The 14,946-nt window shown below is 39.8% G+C and overlaps 1 protein-coding gene across 2 annotated transcripts in view; it reads right to left on the bottom strand.

The window, feature by feature from the left end:
- The window catches only part of EMB3012 (embryo defective 3012), a 382,712-nt gene that overhangs the window by 188,433 nt on the left and 179,333 nt on the right, over positions 1 to 14,946 (bottom strand). For both annotated transcript variants that reach the window (XM_089417406.1, XM_089417405.1), the window contains exons 16-19: positions 2,492 to 2,551; positions 2,234 to 2,302; positions 1,858 to 2,007; positions 1,571 to 1,690 (exon numbers count right to left, since the gene is read on the bottom strand). In XM_089417406.1, coding sequence (XP_089273532.1) covers positions 1,571 to 1,690; positions 1,858 to 2,007; positions 2,234 to 2,302; positions 2,492 to 2,551 — 399 coding nt within the window. The remainder of the gene's footprint in view (positions 1 to 1,570; positions 1,691 to 1,857; positions 2,008 to 2,233; positions 2,303 to 2,491; positions 2,552 to 14,946) is intronic.

A 14,946-nucleotide genomic window follows, 5' to 3' on the forward strand; every position in this document is an offset into this window, starting at 1 on the left:
CAAAGACTAATAAAGACCTTCAAGTTTGGGACAAAAATCCAGAGGAGCTCAATTTGGAGGATGGAGTGTTGCGAATAGAGCAACTGGAGGATGCTCTTATCCAGGATGATGATGATCGAGTTGAGATGCCACCCCCATCCGATCCCTTGGTTCCCAGGTTTCATGCTTCAACACCAACAGCAGAGGCTTCATCTTCATCAGCTCCACTGCCACAACTCTAGAGCCACCATCTTCACCATCTTCTTCATTGCCACCACGTGGAGGCTCACATCCTATTTGTGGTGGAAGGACGAGAGATTAGTAGATATATTCACAGTTTACTACTTTTGTCATAGATTAGACTTGTGGCCTTCTTGTGAATATGAACTTTTTTGTCTCACTCTTCCTAGTTCATTGTGTACTTGAGTCTCGGTAGTGGCCACGTGCCCTATTTTGTAAACATCTTTATTTGAATTTTGGACATGACTCGTGTTGACAGTTGCTCACTTGCTAGAAAAGTTACTTAAAAGTTTGATGATTATCTTCTAAATGTTTTATGATATGGTTAAAAATTTGATATATATTTGTAATTGCTAGAGTCTAGATGGTTGATGCTCGAATAATTAATCATTGATGTACAATGGAATCATGGATGCTATATATATCTTGATTTATGTAAAAATATGCATGTTTTCATATCTTCTACAACTAATTTGGTATTTTGGTTGTTTTTTTAATATAAATGCAATAAAATATTGAAAAATATATATATATAGTAGATGCTTTGCTTCCTAGATTTTTCGGAAATAATGCTTCTGTGTCCCTGCTTCCAAAAAACATGCCCACTTCATCCCCACTTTGTGCAACATTGGATCAGACTAACTGGGAAATGACATTTATAAAGAAGTACATTTTAGGAAAGTTTCATTTCATCTTTGATTCTTTTCTGGCTTGTTTCATTTACAGTCGTATGTAGTTTATCTTGAATCTTTAAGTACTTGATAATCTCCTCGTGAATTTAGCTGTCCCCATTAGTTCATATATATCAATTAAACGTTGATCTGAATTCCCATTTGATTCTTTTATAGATCCATCGGTAAATGACTCAATTTGCACTATGCATTCAAATGAAAAAAGAAAAGCTTTACATATTTGTAACGTAATATTTAAGGGTCCCTGACCAACTCTTATAACAGTAATAAAATCATTTTCTTGATCATGTTTCAGTTTAAACAGTGAAACTTTATCAAACTGTACATTTTAAAGAATAAAAAATAATCCATTGCACTTCCAGTAACATTCTTCTTTTCTACTATTAAAAGAATTCATAAAACATAAAAAAAAAAAAAAAAAAAAAATCGAAACATGCTCCGCCTAATCAAGTGAAGAGAAATATCATACATCGAGGCATGTAAGAAACCATTCCACTTTAAAATATCAAGTGTCTGCTGAAAGAAAAACTCTATTAATATGTCTTTGTCATGCAATAACTTTGCTGGCATCTGTTTGAAATTAGATGTTCCACTCACTCTGAACGACTTTTATCCCTCACACAAAATGGACAACAATAAAGAGGATCTATGGTACAAACCGTAAATTTTGCTCCTGGAGCAAGAGAGACTCTAGCAGGTTGTATACGCAATGGTGCATAAACTTCCACCTTAACAAACTGACTTAAAATTTCTCGCCCAGATACCTGCCAGGCACTAACCTGAAGTGGCCATCACCATCAAATTAGAGATTGAGCAATACTTATAGCCATAACAGTTTTGTCACTTGCCTGAATCTATTTTACAAGAAGGATAAAAGAAAGTGAAAGTGGACAAAACTGACTCTAGATAAAGGAAAAAATCATTGAAATCAACCAGAGATCCATACATGAAGAGTGGTTGTAAAACCAATGCTTGCACCACGTATGAAGAACTTTGATCCTGTAACTTTACTATTAGATTGCTTTTGAGTACCATCATCATTTACAAGGTCCAGTACTTCATCCTCCACGTGTACATGCACATTCATGAATTCAATCTTTGCAAAAGACAATGTTCTGGATCAGTCAGGTCTTAAATTTCATTCACCTTAGCCATTCACCAAACGCAAAGTATGGATAAAGCCAGTGAACAGTCTAAACTAACAAAATCATTTCAAATGCCATACCAAAGACAAACCATCAAACTATTAGATAGTGTGCCAAGCAATGCTAACAAAAATGTATAATGATGCTACAATTAAACTGAACTGCGAATCCACTTACCTGTGATGAATCAAAAACATGCCCATCATGCATGCCTGCTACAACTTCAACTGCTTTTACGGATCCCAACTGCACAAAGGTGCTAGATAAGAACATAACACATTTTCCCAAACCAATTTAATCATCAATATATATATATATATGGGCATATGGGATTTCTCTATGTTGCATTGATGAATGATTTAATCAAGTGAACTATCAGATTCACTTCGCAAGGCATATGAAATTATATTAAGTTATTGGCAAACATCTACACACCTGAATACTGGTCTCCTCTGGCAGAAGCATTTTTATCCAGTCCACATCTGCTACACGGACCTGTATCCGCATGAAACTATGAATACTTCATACAAATAATTTACTCACTAACGAATTAGTCAATAACTCTAACATCCGTGACCTACAAACAGGGCCTTCCCCTAGCCAAAAAATTAAATTGCTCGACACATTACAAAGAAGGGAACTAGTAATCTTCTGTTACTGCCTCATAAGTGAGACAAACTTCAGAGCAGTTACAACTTCACTAACGAATTAGTAAATAACTCTAACATCCGTGACCTACAAACAGGGCCTTTCCCTAGCCAAACAATTAAATTGCTCGACACATTACAAAGAAGAGAACTAGTAATCTTCTGTTACTGCCTCATAAGTGAGACAAACTTCAGAGCAGTTACAACTTAGGAGACAACAGGCAAGAAGCATAATACACCTACAAAATCACCTGTCCCTGACAAAAGTATTAATGAAACAGTCAACAGGACCAACTGATTGCTCTTCAAAGTAATCCCAGTCTTACGTTCACATAACTTGTCTACAAAAATTACTCTCTACTTATCCACCTTCATATTATCTTCATTTAATTCAACATGGCATGGCTGCATTAGAGATGTAGTTAATCAAAATTTACTCATCAGTCTCAATGATCAATTATAAACATTTGTAGAAAAAACCCTCTACGTTGCATTGGGAACTGTAGACCCTGCATTCCCGTGTTCTGGGGACTTGTAGACCCTTAGGAAACGTCCAGAAACTGCTGGTGACTTCACTCAGGACTCAGGAAGTTGCTGGCCATCCCCAAGTCATTCCAGGCAGATTTCAGGGACATTCTAGACAGATTTAAGGGATGTTCTGGGCATGTTTCAGGGATTTTTTAAGGATAATCTAGATCCATATCTTCAGTATTTCCAATCATGGACATTGATGATTGGAAAGTATGATCATTTTCCCCATCCATTATTTTTGGATTGAACTGATTCTAAATATGTTGTACAAGTTACAGCTCAAAACATGGGTTTTGTGCGATGGCTTTCAATTTGGATTTTTAGTGATTTAGATATTGTATTTTTAGCAACAAAATTATAAGAAGCAAAGTCTCCATGTCAAGAAAACATGAAATATAACATTTCAAAGGGCTAACCCTTATGGCTATTGCTCTTGTTATTCTCAATTTTCAGGTCATCTGAGCTTTTACATATTGTACATGGGTTTCCAAGAGTCATTCAAGTCTTTTGCCATCCCAACCTCAACCATTGTGAAAAGAATCAGACTGTAGTGACTTGAATTGGGTACTAAATGATTGAATAAATTCATATTCAATCAACTTCTAAATCTAAAATATAAATGTAATCTCTTTACAGAACCAATGTATATTATAATCTTTTTCTACACAGCCGTAAAAGTCTGCCAAACCTATTGAAAAAAGGAATGCCTTTTACATTTTAACATAAACATCATGAACAAGAAATATGAGAAAGGAAATCTACTATAGAGACAGTTCTCTGTCTTGTAAAACTTTCATGAACCTTACTGGAAACTGAAAATAGTAACACAGACCCTTCATGAACCTTATTGGAAACTGAATAGTTACACTTAAGTATCCTGAAGCTCAACTGCATTTTGCTCATGTCTATGTTAATTTTAGGTATGTTCTATGCTGAGAGAAAATTTACTTCAATTTTCCATATTAGCTCAATATCAATTCTGGATTAGCAATCACATTTAGCATGATAGTAAAATGCAGATAGAACATAAACATAAATCGCAGAACACAAGCCAAGACAAGAGGACACAAGATGTGGCGCCACCCAGGGACAAACCCCAATGAGGGGAAACCCTTGATCAATTCTTCTTATGTTCTTCAATAGTTTATCAGAAAGAGAGATAGTGCATATACATTAGAATTCAACATTTTGACTTGTCAAAATAAAAGCAGAGATCTTCTCTAGGAAGATAACACATGAGGTAGCAGATCTGAACACAAGTGATTCCATCACCATGCTGTACCCATCATTGTGCTGCACCCATCACTGTGTTGCACCCATCATGCTGCATCCATCATCACTGTGTTGCACCCATCATGCTGCACCTGTAATTCTGATTAGAGAATTATATGCAGCCCTAAGTTCCCTTGCTATGTGATCTGTAGCTGAACTGATGAGGGCACTAATCTCAATGGATCAGCTCTTAATAAACCCTTTCTATGATGCTATGGCCTATGGCCTAGCACATAGCAATTCTGAAGTAGATGATCAAATACCAAGGAGCAGACTTCAACACTTTCCTTTACAGTAAAGTTGTGACTTATCAAACAGTCCTTAGGACATGATTATACCAGCTCCCTTCATCCCATAGTCACCTACAGCAAACATGTATTAATTCTGTGATAAGATATTTCCTTACAGCCACCTTTGCTGTGAACATATCTATTAATGAGTGCTTCTTTAGGACTACTTCAGGCTGAGCATAAGGACCTCCATTTACAGCATTTTAGGGCTTCATCTGAACCATATATAACAGCATATTAGGATCATTAATAGATGCAGATTAGGGCTTCCTTCTAGGTCTCGGTAGAGCCTCCAACATTCAGCGTAAGAAAGGTCCTCTTGTCTGCGGATAGGGCTTCCTTGACAGCGGATAGAAGGTGATTTACAGACCTGCGTTTAGGGCTCCTTTAGAGCTTGACTTGACAGCGGATGAAGTGTCCCATAGACTGTGGATTAGAGAACCCTTTTAGGCTGTGCATTGTAGCTCCCTTAGACAACGTTTAGGGCTAGGGTCCTTCTCTAGGATAGCAGCCTGATCTCTGCTGCTAAGGCTCTTCCTTACTGCGGCTAGGGTCTCCTCCTAGCCTCCCTTTAGGACTGCAGCTAGCTGTGAATAAAACCCTTCTTCCTCTGCGGCTAGGAGCCTCCTTTAGGGCAGCGTAGGTGCTTCTAGAAGACCTTTTTCTCTTCCACGTCTAGGGCTCTTCATGGCAGCGTTAGGGCATCATTAGGCTTCTTCCCTTTACTGCGGATTGGGGCATCATTAGGCCAGTGTATATCCTAGAGCACTCCCTCTAGATCTCTTCTTCATCAAACCCAAAACAAAGTGAAGAGAGATCACAAGAGTGTGTGTGTGTCAAAGTGACTTGAAGGCCACCTCTATTTATACAAAAACGTGGAGGACAAGTAGGGATAATTTAGTTGCTGGCTGACCTTGACGAATTGTCACATAACACAAATAAATTCATATCTCCATGAATACATGACAGAATCAGATGATCTTTAGATCAATCCTACACCTCTCGATGAAAGGAATCCAAGAAAAATATCAATTGCCATAAATAAGAATACCCACATGGAGTTTGGCCCTAGTTGCCAATTTTAACACTCCCTCTCAACTAGGGAGAACTCCATCTGCTAATCCATCTGCCAGTCCATACTATCTCAGCTATCAATGCCCTACACTACTTTGCTGAACTATGAAGAAGAAGAAGTGATCGAGAATGTATCATACCATCCTCTACTGACCCGAAGTCAGTCCCATATAAAAGAGAGTGTCTCATACCACTCTTACTGATCTGAAATCAGTTCCAAATAAAGAGAGTGTATCATACCACTCTTACTGATCCGAAATCAGTTCCAAATAAAGAGAGTGTATCATACCACTCTCACTAATCCGAAATCAGTTCCAAATAAAGAGAGTGTATCATACCACTCTTACTGATCCGAAATCAATTCCAAATAAAGAGAGTGTATCATAGCACTCTTACTAATCCGAAATCAGTTCCAAAAGAGAGTGAGTTATATCACTCTTACTAACCCAAAGTCAGTTCCAATTGATCCCAAATCAATACCATCCTAGCATAGGGAGTACGGTAGTTATACGATGCGTCCATTGGTACTACTATGGTCCCTATCCTCATTTCTCTACTCATTGGCCGGATGAGAGGTACTTCCCATGAGTCCCAGACTGCATGGGTAGGATGTCTCAACAGGGGAAGGGTGAACCACTCATCCTGCCTACATGTCGCCAGGGGTATCCTAGGGGAAGGCTGAACCACTCACCCTATACATAACAAATCACTAGGGTAAGGTTGAACCACTCACCCTATGATTGTATCTCGGCAGGAGAAGGATGAACCACTCATCCTGCCTACATAGCATACCACTAGGGGAAGGTTGAACCATTCACCCTATGGTTGCTCGTCGCTCCAAGAAGTACCCCCAAGTCCCCCGGAGCTCCCAGAGCTCAATGTACATATGATACTGAACCTCCAGGAGAGAGTCTCTCCACGACTCCTAGTCATTCTCGGAAATTCAAGAATTTGACTTTTCCCAAGGGCTTCATCTGAATATCGGCGACCTACACATCAGTCCCAAAGTGTCAGAGCCTTCTTTCTCCCCGTTGGACCATATCCTAGATAAAGTGGTACGTCATGTCTATATGCATAGAACACGGGATTCATCAACAATCGAATCCCACACTGGTTGTCACAGAAGATCACAGTGGTATCCAGCACGTGTCCAAACAGCTCACTGAAGAGCTTCCTCAACCAGGCAGCTTCACACGAGGTCATACTCGTAGCTATGTATTCGGCCTCAGCAATGCTCAAAACAACCGACTTCTGCTTCCTGCTCATCCAGGATATCAAATTCGAACCCAAAGAGAACCAGCGCCCAGAAGTGCTCTTGCAATCCTCCACACTGCCTGCCTAATCAACATCAGAATAATCATGCAACTTCACATTTCCGGCAATGTAACTCAATCCATGAGGGATTGTGCCCTGAAGATATCTCAAATGATTCTTCGCACCAATCCAATGAGGCTCAACCATATATGACCTCAACATGCTAACTCCAAAACATATATCCGGACGGGAGTTCACCAAGAACATCAATGCTAGTATGAGTTTATGAAACTCAGAGGCATTTCCCAAATCAGGTCCGGCATCACTACCGCATAACTTCTTAAAGTTAGGCTTCATCGAGGTAGTCACGAGCTTGTAGTTCACCATTCCCAACTCCCTCTTACTTTTGCAAATGAGAGGGTCCGCACTTGTCAGAAAGAGGTCGTCCTCATAAGTTACCAGTATAAGAGGTCTATCATCCACAACCTTAAAGCAATGGTTTGGATCGGCTTCACTCCTAGTGAATCTCAACTTCATCAGCTAGCTATCAATCCTCTCATACAAAGCCCGGGGTGATTGCTTCTGCCCATAGAGGGCTTTCTTCAACTTGCATACATGAGATTCCCGATCATGAATCTCAAACCCCTCGGGTTGTTCGACATCTGTGGTCTTGCTATTACATGAGGGGAATGGTCCCCTTTGTAAGTTTCCCTTTGGTACATCTCGGGCATGTAGCTACCATTCCTTCGATCATTGAAGATGCCCCTGGAATGATTGTTATCAAAATCAAGTGATGTGTCCCCTCTATTCGGGCACTCCTTCGCATAATGGCCAAACTCATTGCAAGCAAGGCATCTGCCTTTCCTTCCACCCTTAGATCCGAACTTCCCATTGAAGTGACCTTTAGGTAGGCCACCAGATACTTCCGCTATGCCACTCTGATAATCTTCTTTGATTCGACTTCACCCTTGGTGAATTTGAAGTGGGATGAGGAACCCATTGAGTCTTTTGACCTTGTCCAACTGTCTTCGGTGATTGCTCTTTCACTCTTGCTTGGGCTTTGTCTTCACCTCAGCTCTGATACCATGTTAATTTTAGGTATGTTCTATGTTGAGAGCAAATTTACTTCAATTTTCCATATTAGCTCAATATCAATTCCAGATTAGCAATCACATTTAGCATGATAGTAAAATGCAGATAGAACATAAACATAAATCGCAGAAGACAAGCCAAGACAAGAGGACACAAGATGTGGTGCCAGCCAAGAACAAACCCCAGTGTGGAGAAACCCTTGAACAATTCTTCTTATGTTCTTCAATAGTTCAGCAGAGAGAGACATAGTGCATATACATCAGAAGTCAACATTTTGACTTGTCAAAATAAGAGCAGAGATCTTCTCTAGGAAGATGACACATGAGGTAGCAGATCTGAACACAGGTGATTCCATAACCATGTTGTACCATCACTGTGTTGCACCCATCACTATGATGCACTTCATGTGTTGCACCCATCATGCTGCATCCATCATCACTGTGTTGCATCCATCATCACTGTGTTGCACCCATCATGTTGCAATTCGTCATCACTATGTTGCACCAGTAACTCTAATTAGAGCATTATATGCAACACTATGTGATCTGTAGCTGAACTGATGAGGGCACTAATCTCAATGGATCAACTCTTAATAAACCCTTTGCTATGACACTATGGCCTAGCACATAGCAATTCTGAAGTAGATGATCAAATACCAAGGAGCAGACTTCAACGCTCTCCTTTACAGTAAAGTTGTGACTTATCAAACAGTCCTTAGGACATGATTATACCAACGCCCTTCATCCCATAGTCACCCACAGCAAACATGTATTAATGTTGTGATAAGATATTTCCTTACAGCCACCTTTGTTGTGAACATATCTATTAATGAGTGCTTCTTTGGGACTACTTCAGACTCAGCATAAGGACCACCATTTACAGCATTTTGGGGCTTCATCTGAACCATATATAACAGCAGATTAGGATCATTAATAGATGTGGATTAGGGCTTCCTTCTAGGTCTCAGTAGAGCTTCCAACATAGAGCATAAGAAGCCTCCTCTTGTCTGCGAATAGGGCTTCCTTGACAGCGGATAGAAGGTGATTTACAGACCTGCGTTTAGGGCTCCTTTAGAGCTTAGTTGACAACGAATGAAGTGTCGCATAGACTGCGGATTAGAGAACCCTTTTAGGTTGTGTATTGTAGCTCCCTTAGACAATGTTTCGGGCTAGGGTTCTTCTCTAGGATAGAGGTTGATCTCTGTGGTTAAGGCTCTTCCTTATTGCAGCTAGGGTCTCCGTTTAGGACTGCGGCTAGCTGTGAATAAAACCCTTCTTCCTCTACAGTTACAAGCCTCCTTTAGGGCAGCGTAGATGCTTCTCTTCAATGAGATAATCCTCCTCTAAGACAGCGTCCAAAGGGCTGGCTTCATTGATTGTAATAGGGCAACGTAGGGCAACGTAGGTGCTTCTAGGGCTCTTCATGGCAGCGTTAGGGCATCATTAGGCTTCTTCCCTTTCCTGCGGATTAGGGCATCATTAGGCTAGTGTATATCCTAGGGCACTCCCTCTAGATCTCTTCTTCATCAAACCCAAAACAGAGTGAAGAGAGATCACAAGAGTGTGTGTCAAAGTGACTTGAAGGCCACCTCCATTTATACTAAAGCGTGGAGAACAAGTGGGGGTAATTTAGTTGTTGGCCAACCTTGACGAATTGTCACATAACACAAATAAATTCATATTTCCATGAATACATAACGGAATCAGATGATCTTTAGATCAATCCTACACCTTTCAATGAGAGGAATCCAAGAAAAATATCAGTTGCCATAAATAAGAAGACCCACATGGAGTTTGGCCCTAGTTGCCAATTATAACAGTGTAGCAGCCAATAATAAAGCGTCCCACAGCCCTTTTTTCAATTGCTCGAGATTTTTCAGAAAGGACAAGTGTAGGAGTTGTGCATAATCCCATATAGAATACCTTGTTTCATTTACAAGCTTTGAAGAAACTACAAATGTTAATACTGATTTCCAAATGTTTAATACTAAGTTGCATGAAACGGGGAAACGGGTACGAGTTTCCGAAACGGGAAGCGATACGAAACGCGACCTCCCCAAATTTTGGAAACGGGGAAATGCGAATATATATATATATATATATTGAAAATATTTAAATATATATATATATTGAAAATATTTAAATATATATATATATATGTGCAATCATAAAGCATAAATGATACATTATAATTTATTACACTTAAACATTACGATTTAATTTACATCACATTTACTCATGAATGATCACATAATGAAAATAAAAATATCGGAATATCCAAAAGCAACCTTTATTATATATCCAAATCTCAAAATCAGCCTTTATTTATATTAATATATGAGGCTGCAAGTACAATAAAGACTATAAGGCTGCAAGAGAGAGATCCAAATCAAGATTTTCTGCATCCACATCCCATTCTTTAGAAGGACCACTATTGTATTGGGAGTCTCCTCCTACATAGTCGAACGACCTTAGTGCTGACTTGATTAAATACACGTTTCATACCCTAGTACCCTACATGATCTTGATTATTGGGAGTTTCCCCTGCATAGAGGGCTTGGTTCTCTTGATTAAATACAAGTTCCATACCCTAGTACATGATAAAATCCAATGGAAACATTGCAATCCCTCCAATACTGAAATCCTGAAAAACAAACAAGTCTACTAGATTTTGAGTGAGATCAAAAATTCTACTTTCTCCATATGAAATCCAAAGAGGGCGAAACCACTCTCAAACATCCTGAGTCATTTCATGGTAATGTTAAAAATTTAAGTAAAAGGATGAAAATAAAAAATAAAGGAGAATATCACTTTTACTTTAAGAATTTAACATTACCATGAATTGCATATCCCTAAATTCTAGAACATCCTGGAAACCCTAAAAAAATTTAAAAACAAATTAAAAAAAAAAAATTAAAAAACAACTGTTTTTTTGGGGAAACGTGGCCCGTACGGCCTGGAAACGCGTTTCAGGCCGTACGGACACGTTTCCGTTTCGGGAAACATGGCCGTACGGCCGGAAACGCGTTTCCAGGCCGTACGGTACGGGGAAACGCGTTTCGTTTCGTTTCCCCTGGGGAAACGACCCCTAGGGCCACGTTTCCTGCAACTTAGGTTTAATATTCTTTCATAAAAATAATACATTATTGTTGTCCCCTGAAAAATTTGGGGTGTGCTTGAGCCATCCCGAGGACACATCCCCCCATCCCCATCGTTCCTCAGTCCCAAAAGCCAATTCAACATAGAAAAACATAGTTTTTTCCCAAATCCAACTATTGCAAACATAAATTTCCTTCCAAGTGTATCTTATGGGAATGTTTAACTAGCCAACATTCAGAAGAATAGCATTCTACTATTAGATTCAAGTAGTAATACACATCCAAAACAAAATCCGTATGTAATGGTATCAATTGCAAGTCAATGTCAAACCAAATGCACTATAGGCTACTTTACTCTGTTGGTTGTCAACCCACAATCATGTGGCAACATTGGTCTCAGTCTCTAGTTCAACTCAAAGATATATATAAATTAAGGATTTCACCGCATCTCATTTTTTACTATGTATTCACCGCGTCTCATTTTCTTTCTATGCATTCACCGCATCTCATTGATGATCAAGAAATCTACTCTTAAATGCAAATTTACAGTTAGCAATTGGATGCTCAGGACTCATTTAAAAAATGACCAAAAGCTATTAAAGACATTCTAAGATAAGATGATTTGCTTCAGACTCAAAAGGATTATTATCTCTTTTTATCTTTGATAAGCAATTTTTTGAACATTGTTATTTTGAAAAATACATTGATTTTTAGAGAAAAATATTTACAAATAGCCAATCAAAGTGTGAAAGCTACGTTACCGGATCCGCGGGGGCCAAGTGACAGTACCGCGGATCCATGTATCTGAAACGGATACGGATACCGATCCGGTTGGATCCACTAGTGTGATGATTCCAAAGTTGATGGCAACCATCTTATTGTGAAATTTATGAATCTACACATCAAAAATCCTACTGCAAATATTGGTTTATCATCTCCTACTTGTTTTACATTCAACAAGTTATTTAATTATTTAAACAGTGATGAAAACACTATTGCACACTACACATACATACCCCGTATCTGAAACGGATACGGATACCGATCCGGTTGGATGCACTAGTGTGATGATTCCAAACTTGATGGCAACCATCTTATTGTCAATTTATGAATGTACACATCAAAAATCCTACTGCAAATACTAGTTTATCATCTCCTACTTGTTTTTACATTCAACAAGTTATTTAATTATTTAAACAGTGACGAAAACACTATTGCACACTACACATACATACAGATCATGAACTGAAATAGAATGAGTCAAATACACAAGGGACACCGTTATTTTTGGACAAACATCCCCGGAAAAACCCAATGCGGGAAAACCAGTGCAGCATATAGAGGGTTTGTATTATTAAGAAAGCAGAATTTGAGTACAACAGGTGTCCTCTCACACCGGCTAACCTTTCAGAGATAATTCGGAAACAAGAAATACATAAGAGGGTTTACCTCGTTCTCCAAGTCTCAACTGATCCACTGAATGGCTAACTCTAACAAGCACTGCGAAAATCCCAGCACAATTTGGTCTGCATGGGCCAGTGTCTTGCCTCTAGGAGACTACGTCACTTCTCTGTTGGATCGATTTTCTCTCAGGAGCTTCAGCTTCAGCCCTCCCGGCTCAGAACATCGAACTCCCAGCAAAATATCAAACTTGTGATGATTGTCCTGCTCTGCCAATGCAAGAGACCCTCTTGGCCTGCGTGAGCCTCTTCCTGGACTGCGTAGGCCTCTATGCTGCCTCTTTGATGCTACTGTTGCCTCTCTGTCTGGTACTCGTTGGCTCGGAACTCCCTCCGATCCAACTCTCTGCTATTGCCCCTCTCACTGCACCAGATCACTTGTTCGATTTTCTCAGCAAACCTCACCCCAGTAAAATCAAATGACTAATCTCAAGTGTATCTCCAACTAACCCTCAAGCCTCCTCTTATACTTTTCCTGTTGAGAAATCAACGACCGAGATTAAGTCCTTAATCAACGGCTAAGATTAAAACAAACTTGATCCTCGTCACTTACAAGTTTCTCACCCATATTCTTATTAATACCCATTAATATTTTTATTTTCCTTAGTTTAGACTTAGGAACCCATTAAAAATATTAATTATTTTAATAACTCCTCATCCGGGTGGAATTTCTCCAAACGATTTCTGGGTCTTGGAGATCTCATGTATTCTAGCTCCTCTACAAAATTTTGGAGCTAGAGCACATCCGATGCTACCCAAAATCAACACTCACTCTTAGTGAGGAATGTGCTCTAGTAACACTTTTCAACAGAAGTACTACATTGATCCACTGCATTGGTCCTCTAGGTTGTTGATGCTTGGCCTAATGCCCTTCATCCACTGCATTGTTGCGCCTTGTACTGCTGCCCATGACTCTACCACTGTCACTGCTACATCTGTACTACAGCTCCCCCTCAAAATGCTACCTCATGCTACCCATAGCACTGTCACTGCTACATCTGTACTACAGCTCCCTCTCAAAATGCTATCTCATGCTACCCATAGCACTGCCACTGCTAACTGCTGCACTGCAACTCAATTGCTAAGAAGTAAGCAACTGGAACATCACCCAAAAAACTGACATGTTGGTCAGTATGGATGCCTCGTGATGCTAAAGCTACCTCTGTTGCTAATCTGTGTTGACCCTCTGCTGCTATTGCGTTGCTGCATACTGCTTTGTGCCTCTCGCACTGCTACAACATCCACTGCATTGCCTCAGACTTTGGCACTCAAGCTCTGCCACTGTTGCTCCATCACACCTCGCTCCAACCGACACCCATCATTTTGCTATTGTCGTTAAGGGCTCCCGTAGTCGTATGTGATCCAAGAGTTTGGGTACCTCAAGGATCCTACCCAACATGTAGTCCTCTCGAATACAACTCCATCCCGCCCCACCTCTTCTCCAGAGGCGCATGAACAATCATGGCACAATTGTCATCCTCGCCTTCCCTGTCATCTTTCGCTGGAGCATCCTTCGAGTCAGAAGCCTCCTCCTTGCCCTTCTTTCGGGGGCACTAAGTGGCGAAATGTCCAAGTTCTATGTTTCAGAGTCATATTTAATTTGGTGTAGGTTGCTTCAGTAATTTACTTCAATGTTTAAAGAAGAATTTTTCCCACATTGGGTTTTTCCAGGGACTATTGTCCAAAAATAACGTTGTCCTATGTGTTTCTATTTTCCTTGCTCAGTTTCTATGTTTCAGAATCATATTTAATTTGATGTAGGTTGCTTCAGTAATTTACTTCAATGTTTCAAGAAGAAATCTAAAATAAGCTTGTAATGTAATTTACAATCTAGGTGAAGTATATTCAATTGATTGCAATACGATTCCTGAGATTGTTAGATCTAGGAATTTTCACATGGTATCGGAGTTGTTGATGTGAAACAGGAAGAGCAGATCTAGCACTGAAGCAAGGGCCAACTTGCTGCAGCAAGCAGCAGTTTGAATCCCCTGAGGGATTGCGCAGTTCTAGCCAGGAGGGCTATATTTTCATGGATGTCTCTCTCTGAGTGAAATGACAGAGAGGTAAGATTGTCAGATCGAGAATTTGCCAAGGCAGAGGGAACCATGAAAAGCATCAGTGCAGAGCTAGAGGGACGCAGTTTTTGGCAAGATGAGTGTTGGGCAGAAAAGTC

The sequence above is a fragment of the Pinus tabuliformis genome, chromosome 3_2, assembly GCF_031772625.1.
Source record: "Pinus tabuliformis cultivar Carrire ecotype Pingquan chromosome 3_2, CPIR1, whole genome shotgun sequence".
NCBI classification, from domain to species: domain Eukaryota; kingdom Viridiplantae; phylum Streptophyta; class Pinopsida; order Pinales; family Pinaceae; genus Pinus; species Pinus tabuliformis.